The sequence below is a fragment of the Suricata suricatta genome, chromosome 6 (assembly GCF_006229205.1).
Source record: "Suricata suricatta isolate VVHF042 chromosome 6, meerkat_22Aug2017_6uvM2_HiC, whole genome shotgun sequence".
Classification (NCBI taxonomy): Eukaryota; Metazoa; Chordata; class Mammalia; order Carnivora; family Herpestidae; genus Suricata; species Suricata suricatta.
Genome location: NC_043705.1, coordinates 9689953 through 9704353, shown reverse-complemented (window position 1 = coordinate 9704353; position 14401 = coordinate 9689953). Strand labels below are relative to the sequence as shown.

General features: G+C 35.3%; 1 protein-coding gene across 1 annotated transcript in view; it reads left to right on the top strand.

Annotated features, from left to right (window-relative positions):
• Nucleotides 1-14149, top strand: part of AP3S1 (adaptor related protein complex 3 subunit sigma 1) — a 62088-nt gene extending 47939 nt beyond the window's left edge. Inside the window, exons 5-6 of the mRNA XM_029941139.1 lie at nt 4530-4637; nt 13422-14149. Coding sequence (XP_029796999.1) covers nt 4530-4637; nt 13422-13550 — 237 coding nt within the window. The 3' untranslated portion in view covers nt 13551-14149. The remainder of the gene's footprint in view (nt 1-4529; nt 4638-13421) is intronic.
• The last annotated feature ends 252 nt before the right edge of the window (nt 14150-14401 follow it).

Here is a 14401-nt window from a genome sequence, read left to right as displayed (position 1 = left end):
GAAGAAATACCAAAATATGAAGAGTGATCTATTTGCAACAGTTAGAATTACAAATACAGGGGCTAATAGATTAGGTATATTGTTTAAATTTTTTATTAGCATATGTATGTGTAACAACAGTAACAACAGCATGACCCACAGAAGTATGTAAGTTGAAATTTTCTAACATAATTTAAAATATTTGATCATTTCATCATAATGGGCTGTTCTTTCATATAATGAAAACGTCATGTCTTAGAGTAGACCAATAACTCTGCTGTGTTCTCCCTCCACTCTTAATTTTAAAACTCCTGGTCAGTTTCCTTTGCTGCAAGCAAGAGAAGGAGGAGGTGTTCCTTGCAAAACACATTTAAAAAAATAATTACTGCTCCCTTCCCCCTCTGCAGGGCGTTATCCTGGTCTTCGTCTAGTTGTTGTTTTCCAGGAGAGGCGGTGCCTCTCTGTGTCTCTGACAGACAGAAACCCATTAAAGAACGTTACAGTGTTAGCCATAGTAAAATATTTTCTTATTTTAAAATTACATTAATAATACTTTTCTTTCTTTAGACAAAGAAGCCCGGCACCACTGAGGACTATATGCTTACACATTCACGTTCTTCTTATCTCGCCCCTCCTTACATCCACTCAGCCTCATCCCACAGTTGTCACACAGTCATTTCTCTTCCCAGTTTGGCTAGGTGGGCTTCCAGACTTTTTTCCCGTTAATTTCAAAGCTAGGTGTAGTTCTCTTGGTCTAGTGAGTGATCAGGTTTGCTTTTATTTTACAGTGTTCTGTGCCTTGCTTAATTAACTGCATGTGTCTTTAGATCCTCCCCGGTCGGTACGTACACACCAGCTTTATTTTAGGTGAAGAATTAAACAGAATGATCTGCCACATTTTACTTGACCACGCCTGTCGTCAAATATTAATGGAAAGTGAAAACGGCTTGGTGCCAAGGACCTCATTCCTAACAGAAGTTACGGCAGAGCAACTTTGGTGCTCTGCAAACAAGTGACAGGCCGTAGAAGGGGATCTGTATACTTGGGCCTCCTTTCCCTCCTCCATGGTTTTTTATACGCTTCGCTCCATCTGGCGGAGGGCTTGTAACTGTTACAAGGGAAATGTGCTTGATTTAATCTTCATTTTACTCTCCCGTGATTGCGTGCGCTGCACTCAACCGGGTGCTGCCGTCTGTCGGCTCTTCGCACAAGCACTTAACGGGCGTGTGACGAGCCGGGTGCTGCATGGGAGCGGCGGATCGGCAGCTTGTAACCTGAAGCTGAAGTGACTGTGTGCTGACTGACTGGGGTCGAAACCAGCACTGAGAAATACTTCCTAAACATGGCTCACTGACGGAGTGCGGAAACTTGCCGAGGAAGAACGCGTGGCTTGTTCTTTAACTTTTGAATTTTAAGATAATCGATATAAATAATTTTGAAGAAAATTTGTGTATATTTATTAGATGCCCACAATGTCCATTATATTTTATAAATAATAGAATAATATAGGGACCGTTTATTTATTTTTAAGTATTTATTTTTGAGAGCATGAGTTGGGGAGGGCTACAGGGAAGGGGCACAGAGGACCTGAAGCGCCCTCTGCACTGCCAGCACAGAGCCCAACATGGGGCTTGAACTCACGAACCATGAGATCATGACCCAAGCCAAAGTTTTCAGGAAGGGTGTACAGGTTTTCCCGTGCTATCCAAAAGTAGAGTGTTCCTATAAACCACTCCGTAAGCCAAAGGGGCTTAAAGCACAGAAGCAGTACCATTTCCTAGAAGTGAACACTCTCTCTGGATTTCTTTCAGTTAACAAAAACAGGCATGAACGTAGGTCTTTTGTAAAAGTGAAGGGATGCAGAGGAAACTGCAGGAAGTGGGGAAAACCTGTATAAGATGTAATTAACCGTGCTTACGTTTGGAAAGAGGGACCTACAGAGGGAGAGGGTGATGGAGACTGGTATTGTTCATACTTAAGTTTCCATAGAGCTTGAACTTTTAATAAGCTGCTTATTTTGTATTAAAAAATGAAAATGAAGTTAGAAGTTCTGGTTTACGTCCATAAGAAGCTATGTGGTTGGGCAGGTAGGGTATATATTAGTTAAAACCAAACAAAAAAGCAAAAATATATCATTAATGTGATATTTGCTACTTTAAATGTCTATAAATATTCAGGAAAAAGGGATAAAAATCCATCAAACTCTACTGTAGGTGAACATCAGAGAAATTCAGTAGATGAGTTATGTTTCAAGAATATTGTCACCCTTTTATTTCCATTAAATCTATTTTAAGTAAAATTAAAAAAAAAATACTGGACTGTGTCAGCCGTATGTGGTAGGGCTAAGCTGAAGGCAATGCTTCTGTCCTCTCCCTTCTCTTACTACGTCTCCCAGAGGTTCCTCCCGGTCAGTTCTTGGAACGTGGAGGTTTCTGTCACTGCGCAGCTTCTAAAACCCCTCCACGCCCTATTGGGAATCCATAACCTTGATAATACTGGACTCCCCTGCCAGTTAGTGCTTCTCATTCCCATATGGTTAATCTCCTGGGATTTCTACAGATAGTACCCCCTCACCTAGAATACATTCTTTAGGCATTTATTGTATTTCTAATAAGTGACATTATGTTTTAAGGATTTAGCTCATAGGCTCTCATTTATATCTTTTATCTTCTCTGGAATTCTGAATTTGCTTTCACAGGAGTTATTTTTACTTTGAGGACAAATTTATATCCTAAACCTTATTAAATTAGCACACATTCTTAGAATTTCTTGGGGATGACCCACATTTGCAGGCTACTCATTTTAATACCTTTAAACTTGGTAGATGTTTCTAGAATCCTGAAATCAACAATTTTTACTAATCTGGTTGTGTTTCTGAGACGTTTCTGGAAAGGCAGGATTAAGTGCATGTAGGGGTGAACTCCCCAGAAAGCCTGAGCAAAGTCAGGTTGGTAGAGTTGATACACGTTTATCAGCACTATAAATTGTGCGAATGAGAATTTGTTTTAAAAAGAAGGAAGTGCACCTGGGTGGCTCACTTGGTTAAGCATGTGACTCTTGATTTTGGCCCAGGTCATGATCTCACGGTTTGTGAGTTTTGAGCCCTGTGTCGGGGTCTGTGCAGACAGTGTGGCGCCTGCTTGGGATTCTCTCTCCCCTCTCTCTCTGCCCTTTTCCTGCTTGTGCTTTCTCTCTCTCAAAATAAATAATAAACTTAAAAAAAAATAAAAAGAAGAGGGGAAATTCCCCTGCTAAAACAGAAGTTTTAATGAACTCGTTTGCTGGGCATGGCCTTTCTTTTTGAACACTTTTCCTCTGTATATTACCTGTTAGCTGTTGTAAGGTAATTATATTCTATCATCCGATCACCTTCTTGGCCTTTAATTGAATATTTATAGATTATGGCTAAGAATTAATTTGGTGTATAATTTTATGTGTTATTGTTAACAGAAGAAAGCAAGGAATTGGACTTGGGTCACTTGAACTTAGGTTTGAGTTGTTCATTTGCTACCTATTACTTAATGTGTCTGAGCAAAGCTGGTTTATTCTGTTAACTGTAACAAATGTTAATATGAGAATTAAATTAGAAACTGTTAAGTGCAACAGCAAAACATAGTTTTAATAAATAGTATCTAGTTGCAGAAGAGATAGCAATTAGAAGTGATAATATTTAGCCCCAGTTTTTAAAACAGTTGTAGCTTCTGGTTTTGTTTTGTTTGCTAGGGAAAGTGATTTGTCTAATTCTTTCTTCAAGAATTGTACATGAGGTGTATACATCTTTTCAAAATGAAAAATTAGTAAATAATGATAGGATTTAAAAACCATGAATACATTTGTGTACAGCCTTATAAAAGAATGAAAATTGAATATAATAGGGGGGGCGCCTGGGTGACTGAGTCGGTTAAGCGTCCGACTTTGGCTCAGGTCATGATCTCTTGGTTCGTGGGTTCGAGCCCCATGTGGGACTCTGTACTGACAGCTCAGAGCCTGGAGCCTGCTCCGGATTTTGTCTCCCTCTCTCTCTGCCCCTCTCCTGTTCACCCTCTGTCTCTTTCTCTCTCAAAAATAAACGTAAAAAAAAAAAAGAGAGAATGGAGACTCTGAAATTAGATTGGTCTAAATACTGACTCTACCACTTGTTACTTGTGTGCCCTTTCACACACACACACACACAGCTGCTACCATATCTGTAAAACACAGATACAAACAGTATAGACACGTCATAGAGTTATCATGAGAATAATTCAGGCAAAGTATGCAGCAGAGGACCTAAAAGATATTATAAAGTAATCTTACTTTTAAAAAACTTGTTTTGTTTAAATATATATTATTTAATTTTCTTTTCTTTTTTTTTTTTTTTTTAATCAAATCAAGAGTTGAATGCTTAGAATGAGCCATCCAGGTACTGGATGTTATTGTTATTTTTTTTTATTTATTCACATCTCACGCTTATAAAATAGCCACAGCAGTTTTAAAGCAAAAACTACTGGAATTATAAAACATTTTTGTAGTGAGTTTTCTTTATGGACCTGTATTATTTTTTCTTTTAGGTTCACAATATTCTTGCAGAAATGGTGATGGGGGGAATGGTATTGGAGACCAACATGAATGAGATTGTTACACAGATTGATGCACAAAATAAACTGGAGAAATCTGAGGTAAGAATGGCAAGTGCTCTAGTTAATGAAGGTGGTAAGCATGATCATGAATTATGCATGATGTGTAGCTTTCACTGTTTGTCCTTCAGTATCACCCTTTAAGGACAGCTGATAGGCTGCTTCAGTCTCTATAAATGGAATATACATATCTTAGTATGTTAAATGTTCTGTGACTATTATCCACCCAAGAGTGTGTATTCCTTTTTAGTCTTGGGTAATAAACTGTTCCAGATTCTTTCTGCTTAAAAAAGAAATTAGATATTCAAATAATGAAATCAGTATTTGTGCTACAAAGCCTGAGTCAGTAATTATCAAGGAAATCTCAGAACTGATATTTTAAAGATATATAAATTTAGTGTCACAGAACTATTTCTGGAACAGGAGAGGAGAAGAAATGGAATTCTCATGAGGAATAGAGAATTCCACTCATTATAGTTACAGTTGGTGCTTAGCAAGCCTGAGTGAACACTGAAAAAATCCATTGCTTTAATTGCTTAATTCTGGATCCTTCTCAGAGGTTACTGACAGGTTGGCTAAAGCACATACTTTATACACTGATACATGCATTCATGGCTTTTACTGCATTCTAGAAGAGAAAGATTTGGTTAGTTATACATGCCTAACTGTGTTGTTAGATTAGGTGCAGGAGGATCAGCTGCCACTTGACCGTTTATAGAGCCCTGCTTGAGAATTCTAGTGACTCTTTCCTCAAGTACTCAATGTCAGTAACAGGTACTGTAGCTGAGCCACTCAAGTTCACACTGTTTTGGTGGTTTCTTATTAAAATAGTGGAAATTTAGGAAGATGAATAGTCATGATATCTCATTCAACACTGTATTTGTTACCTTTGATATTTATAGTTGTAACTCAGATTATAAAAACAAATTGTATGTATAATTATTAGTACAAGTTCAGGTGTTTGGTTGATTTGAAGTAAATATTACTGTAAAGGCAGCAAGGAATAAAAAATATGCTAGCATTAATTTACAACAGGTGAGTTCTAAGGAATTTTTATCTTGTTGGCAATTTAAAGGATGAGTTTAACATAATGCTATGCTAATTGAAATTGAATGAAACACAGGATGATGGATAAACCCAGAACATGAGAGTTAGAAGTAGTTGAAACTTCGTAGTCCTGGATTTCTCTCTCTCTCAATTTACCATCCTTGTCATTGCCCAAAGGAGAGACTTCTAATGGTGAAGAGCTTAAAATTATGATTCGTTTAAATAACTATATATATTTTATGTGTTCTACAGTCAATTTTTAAAATACTGGTTTTTGAAAAGGGAAAACAAACTAGATTAATGCAGAAAGTTTTCTTTTAGGACAAGGAAAAGAGCTCAGAATATTAATGAGTATTGTTGGTTTGTCTTATATTATTTAGTATAGGAAGAGATTTACTATAACCTCTGAGCTATAAAGTCTTAAGAGATAACTTGAAATTTATGTAATCTGTTAACACTTGCTTTACAAAAATGTTTGGATATAGAGTTTAAATGCCAAGAGACAGTGACATAGTCCATTAATAATCTGTCAAAAATGAATGGAAATGTGATAATTCATGACTTCTGATAATCATCTATAAAAATATATTGACCTTTTGTCTGGAATATTCACATTCCAGGTATTTAACTTCTTTTCAAGGATGGTCTCCTCTTTTTTTCTTTTTTCTTTTTTCTGTCCTTGGTTGGCTATTTGTAATACTGACAAAAGTCCTGAAGGACATATAATAATTGCATAATGGATATTTGCTTTCTAATTGTCCAGTAAAACTTTGTTAATGAGGCAGTTTTTCTTATCTGTAAAAAGCAGTAAAATACAAAATTTACATTTTCAATGGAAATCTTTGTAAGAATACTATAACTTAAAAAAAATCTTTTCACAGAACCAATTTTATTTAAAATGGTTTTAAATACTGGTGAAAAAAGTACTGATATTTTTCATCCACTGATCATCTTTTAACTTGCACAGTCTGCTGTTACCTGCTACAAATGAGTTTTTCTTTTTCTCCTTTACTAGAAAGTACGTTCTGGGAATAAACCACAACCTCGTTTTTTATCAAGTGTATCTCTAAATGTGATGTCTGCTAATTTTTTAAAGTAGGGTATTTCGAGTTCCAGTGAGGCCATTTAGTCCTGATCATATTTTAAGAAAAGTGATGTTGACTTGGTGTAACTTTTCAGTAGGTTTCCTAAGTATGTTTGGAAGACTGCCACCTTTATTCCAGACACATTGAAATGTCAGAAGTTTTCATATGGGTTCCATTTCCTTGTTACTCTTACCTGGACATATATACCAAATATATGAATGACTACAGAATCATCCAAAATTATTTGAGGACCCACCATAAGCTTTTATGCATCTGATTCTTACTAAATTTTAATTAAAATGTAAGCAAACAGTTGCCAAGAAAGAATCAAAATCTAGAATATCCTGATTGATGAAAAGACCTGGTTATCATTTTTAAGTTACCTTTTAAAAATGCGGTGATGGGTATTTAAGGTAAAGCTCGTAAGGTATAACGGGTATACTGAGATGCCTTTACTTTGTCAGAAATTGGAGATTATTATTTTGGCTTAAACGTAGTATATTTCCAGTGACAGAGAAAGTGAGCCACTTCAGTTCCCAGTGCATAGACAGGTAGAAGCAAAGATCCCCCAGGTCCTTAAGGACAGTAGGAACAGAGATATGCTCCGAATGTATTTTCATCTATCCTGATTTGACAGAAAAATGGTTTGCTAACACTGGGGTCTGGGAAGCGGAGGGTTTAAGTGGGGAGGTTGGTGGGTTTGGGCGGGGGAGGGTCAGAGGCACTCAGGATCTGCCTGAGGGAATAACAGGACTGCCTGGGGGTGGGGGTCGAGGGGTGGAGTCGGGAGACTTGTGAGCTTTTCTGTATTTCATGTTATTTTTAAGATGGATAAATGGGTCTGAATATAGTCACTACTTTTTAAAAGTCAGTCTTCTTTTTTTTTCCGAACATCCTGATCTTTCTAGCTCTTTCCATTCTTCTCTCTTACAGACCTTTATCTTTCAATCTCCCAGACAGGACAGGTAGACAAGGTATTGCTGACTTTGAGAAACATGTACTGTAACAAAGGGAAAGCAAAATGATGTCAAAGGCAATTAATTATTTAGGCCAGACTCAAAAATTCTTTGTGTTAATGAACCCATGTATTCCCTGTAGCCAATTTTCCATTCTAGTTTCTCCTCGTAGTTTCTTCATCTTTTATTGGACTTGACTGTATTTTACTAGTGTCTCATTGATGTCATGTCTGTTGTGTGTTGTCTGCCTGCATTGTAAAAGGAAAGTAAATTTTTGTTCTTTTTTTTTAAACATCATCATTTAACTGACAAGTTACATTTGTAGAAATGACAATTTACTTTGTATATAAAAATTTAGAGTTTATTTTGAGAATCTTATGGTAGAATCAATCTTAATTTAACTCTCACAGCTAGTTCTTTTCCTCCATCTTTCTAAACTAGAATTCTAACATAAAGTTGCCTGCCGAATTTTGGAAGCTGTGAATTTGGAAACCAAAGTCTTCATGTATCTTTAAAGTTTTGCATACAAAGTGAGAAACCATGAAGGCTTAGAGTAGTGACTTAAATAGTACTTTTTCTCCCCCCACCCAATGGTTTTCAGTTCCAAAGTCTTAACAGAATTGCTTTTATGGTTTTGACTAATAAGTGCATATTAAAAGTGGCCACCAAAAAAGTATCAGATGACAAGTCTCTTAAAATTACACTAAATGTTCTAAAATTTGGAATTAAATATTTTGACCAAAATAAAATGGCTTTCCCAGCATAGCAACTCTCTGACACCCCAAACATATTATAATAAGACTCAGTTGACTCCTAGCTTTGTAAAACTCTATATTCTCTGACATTTCCTGTGCATTTTTTTACAGCCTAAATTAACTGTGTGAAGTGTTTTTTTAGAAATTTCCATCTAAATGGTGATGAACAGCTTTTTTTTATACAAAAGTCAGAATGTTTATAGGCCTCCATTACAAGATTTCAAAGTGAAAATACTATATTGAGTCCCATAGAGGGAAAAACATCTACAAGTGCACAAGTTAAATGACCCACTTGACTAATTAGAAAAATGCCACTGAGATTTTGGCGTTGTTTTTCAGCCACAAAATTATTACTTTCTGGATGGGCGTGAGAAGCTGCAGCCTACAGGTGGCTTCTTAATCCCTTGTCCCAAGATGGCGGGCTGTAGATCTGTATTACTTTATCCCTGGAACAGAGAATCCACAATGGTCTCGTGCACTCCACTGATCCACATCACTGCCCGGCTCTACGTTCTAGTCTTTAATGTATGTCAAGTTGGTATTTTCTAGCCAAGAACCACTTGGGTCTCTTAACTTCCATCACGAGAACTAGTGATTAGATTTCTTCTTTTTTGAAATCAAGTTTCTGTTTTCAAAGAGCAGAGAGTAGGAAAAGTGGCCCTGACACACAGTGATGTTGGAAGGTCAGACTGTGAGTAGGTCCTTGCCTCTTACCTTGACATGCAGTTACTTTCTTTTACAAAATTACAGTGAGGACCCCTCAGGTCACTGTCACAGTCAGAACACGTTATATTAAGTCTGCAAAATGGGCACTAGTCAGCTATATTTATTTCACACAGGCAAATCCTGTGCTAGAAATGAAAACTGTAACTGAAGATTATATAAACTGGTTTATATGATTGGGAAGGTTTATAAATTTTTAAATATTCTAATTATGATAAAATTTTTTGATAAAATGTTACAGTTTTTGCTCCCTAGAGGCCTGTCATTAGCATTTCTAACCTGTTTCTTATTGTAATATTAAAGCACTACCTTTAAAGCAAAGAACAAGCTTATTACAAGATCCCAGATTAAGTTTTTCTACCTTACGTTCAGAAATTAAAATAACGACATTTCCTATTTTGTTCAAAACATGCATTCAAAAGCTGCCATTATTTTGTTAATGATTTTGAGTCTGAAACCATTTAATACTGTGTTTATTAATGTTGATGTTCTTTCACTTTGCTGTTAGGTCAAAATTATGAATGTGCGTATAGCAGCTGCCAGCAGGAAGGGTGGGTAAAGGTTTCAGTTTGCACAAATTAATCCCACCACCATCTTACTCTGTATTGCAAGCTGGAAAAAGTACTTCAAGATGGTAGGACAGTATTTGATGTCTTAGATGAAATCAGTATCTAGATTCTTTCCTTTTCCCTTCAAGAAAGTTAATAGCTTTATTGCATGAGGAAAAGGGAGCCTTTGAAATATATTTTAGCAGTGCTGCTTTTTCACTTTTGCTTGCACATATTTTGTTTATTTTTGGGTCTGGCAATTTAAAAACAAAATCGAAAACAAATCATATTCCATCCATTACTATCTTTGTGATTCAAGTGCTTGAAATTTCCGAGAGTATGTCTGTATAAGTCTTCTATCTGTTTGGCCTCATTTTGGTATACTTGCAGACTTCATTTTGTTTTCTTTCTCTTAATTCTGTTAATTTATTTAATCTCATGGGAGAGAAAACATGACCATTCTTTTAGATACTGTACTTCGTTCTCTCATCCAGTTCATACTCTTAACTGCTTTGGATTCACATATTTATTTTGTTAGTGGAGTCGCTGCGGTTGGCCTGCCATGGTGGTGCTCAAGTATAATACCATAGACGGGAACAAGTTATTTCTCCAGTAGGGTTTCCTTCCTTCCCTTTCCGCTTTGTGTCCGCTGCATAATCTCAGATCTTTTAAGAGCTATATTGTGCTGTCAGAGTATCTTAATTTTACATTTTAAATTGTACACACTACTAACAAGTCAGGTAAGCCTAGTTTCTGTAAATTTTAGTGTTCAAAAAATTGGTACATGTTATCTTTTGCTTTAAATGTATCTTCCTGAAGAAAAAAAATCTTAACTAACATAAAATGTATACCTCTTTGTTGGCAAACTAATCTAATGGCAAATTACCTCATTTACATTTTTTTTCTTTAATAAAAATGTTTCAGACCTCACTGACGTGGGAGTCTGGAAAGGAAGTTTGTTTTACAGCACTTCTGGTGTTGCCTACTTTAGTAGTCTTTTTTTTTTTTTAAAGCCCTCCATTTTTATTTATAGATATTGATAGCTCATTTAAGCATCTACTTAACTGATGTGCAGTCCCCCTTATATTTTTTCCTATATTTTATATTTTGCAGAATCTGACTTCTTACAATGTTCGTTCAATTAAAACTTAATTGAAGTATATTTTACAGGTTTTATTTCCTACCATTTAAATTCATGACATACTACACAAAAGTATTGAACATGCTTGAGAAATAATTTGATTCTCTTAATTCATTTGCGTGTTCTGAATAGTTCCCATCCTTTGCATGTCTATGGCTTGCTGCTTATGTTTAGAGGAATTGTAGTTTGATGTACTTAGAAACTTCTTTGGTTTTACATTAATAAGAACTTGGCACATATATGCTATTTAAATCAATTGCTGTATTGACTTTATGTATTCTCATTAGCAGCTGACAGTCAACACCATCTTTGGTCACAAAGAAACGACTTAATCTAAAGAAATTTAATAGGACGCATTTTTATTCTCATTTTCTTTGCTCAAGTTCAGTCTAGAGCTGTTCATGGTACAGGATAGTATGGAAAAGAAGGCTTCTTGACAATGACATTTAATTTAATACTGAAAAAAATTATATTCACTCTTTATAAAAGTAAAACCGTAGCATCCAGTAACACACACGCACACATATATCTACTTTCTCTCTCTCTCTCTGTCTCAATAATAAAATCCTCTAATAATTCATGCCTTTTAAAATACTTGTATTCAAATATCTTATCAATACTTTTTTATAATCTGTTCATCATTTGTACCCTGTATAGACACATCCAAGTAAAAATGGTGGCAAGTTGGTTTTTAATTAAAAAAACTACAAAATCCTTCAACTTGGGAAAATGATAATAGGTCCAGGACGGCTGTAATTCTGTAAAATAATTTTTGTTCCTTGGGAGACAACAGATTTTGGTTAAAAGGAAGAGAGCCTACAAGATGGATCCTTCTTTGATCCTAAACCATTCTAAATTTTGGTAGCTAGATGTTGAACTTGAAATAATCAGGTTAAAGACCCTTTTGAATATGATTCATGCTACCCTACGTGATACTTATTCCTATCTCCAACATCTTTTGGGGGCATACAAATAACTGCATTGCTTCAGGTAGGTATAAATGTAGAGGTCAATCAAAAACAACTAACCTCTATCCAGTTACAAAAATTGAATACTCCAGCCCTGTTCATTCTTTAATTGGATATGGAGGGTTTCGTTTATATCACCCTTATCATTGCCTGTGTGGACCATAGCTATTATTAATACTATTTTACTGATTTTTTTAATTATTTCCAATTCTGACTTGATAATCCATGGCTTTTATTTCATTACTTAACAATGTTTATATCCTTTATTCAGCAAATAGTTTACACTGGCCTATTTTGTATCAGTCAAGATTTTTCTCAGGTAACAGCTTTATTATTACTATTATTTTAATTAACAAAAGAGGTAGGATTACATATAAGAAAAAGACCTAAAAGTTCAAAAAGGGACTTAAATCTAGTGTTTCTAATTACACAGACTTTGTCTCATATGTGTGATCGAAGCAAAGTGGAAGATTTGTTTTTGTTACCTAATTGTCTGCTTTTGTGCAAGATGATGTGTGCCACTCAATTCAGTGTCTGTTGGCTTTATTATACCCCCTGAACAAAAATGGATGAAATCTCAATATAAATTAAACCTTAAAAGTATGCAGACTCTTGTAGCTATTTGAGAAAGAAGATACATTTGCATTTTTCTTTTAAATTTTAAGCATGTTTTCTTTAAAAAATATTTCACAAATTTTAAATTTCCCTGCTAAGATGAAAGTCAAATAATGTACCCTAATGCTACTAAAAGTTTTAAAATTCAGTTATTTATATAACTGCCTTTTGCATTAATCCTATTCTGTCTCTAAATTTGTATATCATAAATGAACATATGTTGCTGAGTCTGCCTTATATGAAAAGTAATTTTAATCATTGTATTTTCTCTAATGCATTGAAGGGTTGGCAAGATCCTCTTTGTTGCAGTTTCATTTTTAGGCAGAACTGTTCTCTTTGGATTGAGGCTTTACTTGAAAAGCCTGGTTTTTTTTTTCCTAGAAAAGTTTAGAAGAGCCTCCACAATGACAAGATTTTTTTTTTAATTTGTCATTTTGAAATGTTTTAAGGATTTGGCTCTAAGTAAAGCATGCTCTGTTACTTTCAGTTTTTATTTCACAGCACAGTTTGATAATAAATGCTATTTTAAAAGCAAAAAAAAAAAATAACCCTCCCTAAAACACACACACACACACACACACACACACACACCCAAATCTATCATGATTGTTGCAAGAGATGTTTAAAAAGGAAACTAACATAAAATATGCCCTGTGTTCTATCATAAGTCAGTAAGTCAGGATATAGGGGAAGATGTTGCCTTTGTCATTTACATATTGTATGTAGTATCTACGTAGCACAGGTTAATTTGTATCTAAATCTGCGTTGTCACCATTGCATGTATTCACTGTATTTTTAATGTGTCAACTGTTTTCTCTTTATAGATTAGAATTTCAAAGTAACCATCCCATACCAGTTCCAACTACCATCTGGTCTCTAAGCTTGTTATATGAAAATCTTTTATCATTGTCCTCCATTTTTAGTGTTTTTTAATGAGCTACACCTGAGTTGTACATTTTCTTTTTCTTTTATTTGCTTCTGTATACAGGCTGGCTTAGCGGGAGCTCCAGCCCGTGCTGTATCAGCTGTAAAGAATATGAATCTTCCTGAGATCCCAAGAAATATTAACATTGGTGACATCAGTATAAAAGTGCCAAACCTGCCCTCTTTTAAGTAAAAAATAAAATAAAAAGGCCACTCCCAGGTAAAATCCAGGGGGAAAAGTCATCTAAGTTTACCATGCAGTTGTTTACCAAAAATAGAGGAGGAGAGTCTTAACTTTTGCTCTTGGATTGAAGTCAAGGTACTGTAGAGAAGTTGTGTAAAATCGGTATGGAAGTTCAATGTTGCTTTTCCTGCTCAGTGATTTTGAAGAAATGGGGTAGTTCCAGTGTGATATTTCGCTTTCTTTTCTAAACTGCATTCCTGTGCCCACGTCAGGCATGCCTCTCTGTATTGGCTACTTACTACTACAGTATTTCAGAACGTGTTTGAGACATTCCTTTCAACTCTGTACAATCCGAAATGTTGGTGTTGTGTATGGATCACAAGTGCAGCGTCCCATCGTTCTTTCTGTTACTTGTCACACTTGTTATTTAAAGAATCAAGTATGTATTGCATGAAAACATTATGACCTTTTTCTCTTAGTTTAAATAAACTCCAAGGTAACTGGACTTCTAAAGCACCTTTCTGTTTGCCTGATATCTACTTTAGCAATAATTTTTTTACAACCCTCTGACTCAACAAAGTAAATAAAGTATATTTTATCACTGTTAAGCAGCTGTTGATGTTGATTTATTTAACTGAATAAATGTTAAAAAAAAAAAACCTCATGAAATCATTCTAAAACTCCATTATTTCACAAGTCAAGATAAGTGTATCAGGTCATACATTGTAGAGAACTGGGGTGGGAGAGGACAGAGCGTTTTCTAAAATCCATATTGAGAAATTGCAAAATCTATTTCATACAGATAGGTCTAAGTCTTTCATCTGGTCCCTTCTCGCTCAGATGATGAAAACTAATTGTGG